The sequence below is a fragment of the Formica exsecta genome, unplaced genomic scaffold, assembly GCF_003651465.1.
Source record: "Formica exsecta isolate Colony F162 unplaced genomic scaffold, ASM365146v1 C16386758, whole genome shotgun sequence".
NCBI classification, from domain to species: domain Eukaryota; kingdom Metazoa; phylum Arthropoda; class Insecta; order Hymenoptera; family Formicidae; genus Formica; species Formica exsecta.
The window spans coordinates 1-1,112 of NW_021847699.1; the positions used below are offsets into that span (position 1 = coordinate 1).

The window sequence follows — 1,112 nt, forward strand, 5'->3', positions numbered from 1 at the left end:
ATTTATTATAATGTATAACATTCAACGAGTATAATATATTATATATATTATAGGCGACAATAAACTTTCTCTCTCTATTGTTCTTTGGTAAAACTTAATATTGCAGTTCTTCTAAAATGTAGTACCAAAATAAAACATAAAATAAAACATAAACTCCTGCTTACAAATAATATGCATACATATGCATATGAAAACATATTGTAAGATTGAAATAGTGCCTAAACATGTGATACATACTGCACATAAATAATATTTTAACATAGATATACATAAAAAAAGACATAAATACGTATACATAAAAATCCTTTGTTAAATGCGCAAAAAAGTTTCGTTTTACTTTGTAATTAATACTGTAGGATAAAATAGTATTATTGTATGTCTCTGCCTATATCTACTCATCAGTACTGGGCTCCGTGTTTTTTATGTCGTTTGTAGTGTTACTTCCATTATCATTCCAATAAGCACGATTGCTCTGATCAGTCGGGACTGCCCGTTGCTTTTTCCGGCTTCGGCTCCTGTTTCTTTCTTTCGCTGTTCGTAGAACCTCTTTCATGTATTTTTGAAATTCTAATCGAGTAGGTGATTTAAAATTATTATTATTGCATGCAGCTTCTGAAAAGAAAGCATTTTTAATGAAATGACAGATGTATACATAACTAACGCTATAGTACTAATTATAAATGTCTATTAACAATGAGAAACATTTACCAAAAATCGCCCGCACAAGACGAGTTTGAGAAAAAGACTTCTGATGTTCATTACCGCACCAGGTGAAACGCAGCGTCAGGGCATCTTGTACTGCTTCTTTCAAGCACGTATTTATTACCTCTTTAATATGAAAGCCACCAAGAAATTCAAAGTAACATACCTATAAATGAAAAGTACAATATATAGGGGCATAAGAAAAAAAAAATTTTATGTTGCGTGCATTATGTTAGGAGTAATACTTACCACCGACAAATAAATGTCTTCTTCTATGTGCTCAAAGGACTCCATCTGTTCCATAGATATAATTGGCAAAACAGCTGGTTTTACCGGTGGATGCTTTGATTTTTTGTGGCTTTTTAATGCGCTTTGTACCACATTAAAAAGTCGTCTGCAAATGTCAACAT

The 1,112-nt window shown here is 31.7% G+C and overlaps 1 protein-coding gene across 1 annotated transcript; it reads right to left on the bottom strand.

Annotated features, from left to right (window-relative positions):
• Positions 1-16: 16 nt before the first annotated feature.
• On the bottom strand, positions 17-1,079 carry LOC115239708. Its single transcript, XM_029814421.1, has 3 exons — positions 952-1,079; positions 709-868; positions 17-612 (listed from the first exon to the last, which is right to left on the bottom strand). Exons 1-3 carry the CDS (start codon positions 1,003-1,005, stop codon positions 392-394), a joined length of 435 nt encoding a protein of 144 aa, XP_029670281.1. The 5' UTR covers positions 1,006-1,079; the 3' UTR covers positions 17-391.
• Positions 1,080-1,112: the final 33 nt, after the last annotated feature.

Excerpts from the sequence above, each read along its gene's own strand:
- LOC115239708 (XM_029814421.1), bottom strand. The coding sequence starts at position 1,005 with ATGGAACAGATGGAGTCCTTTGAGCACATAGAAGAAGACATTTATTTG. Across the intron at positions 869-951 it reads AAGACATTTATTTGTCGGTG|GTATGTTACTTTGAATTTCT; the intron begins GTAAGTATTACT and ends TTTCATTTATAG. Across the intron at positions 613-708 it reads TCTTGTGCGGGCGATTTTTG|AAGCTGCATGCAATAATAAT; the intron begins GTAAATGTTTCT and ends CTTTCTTTTCAG.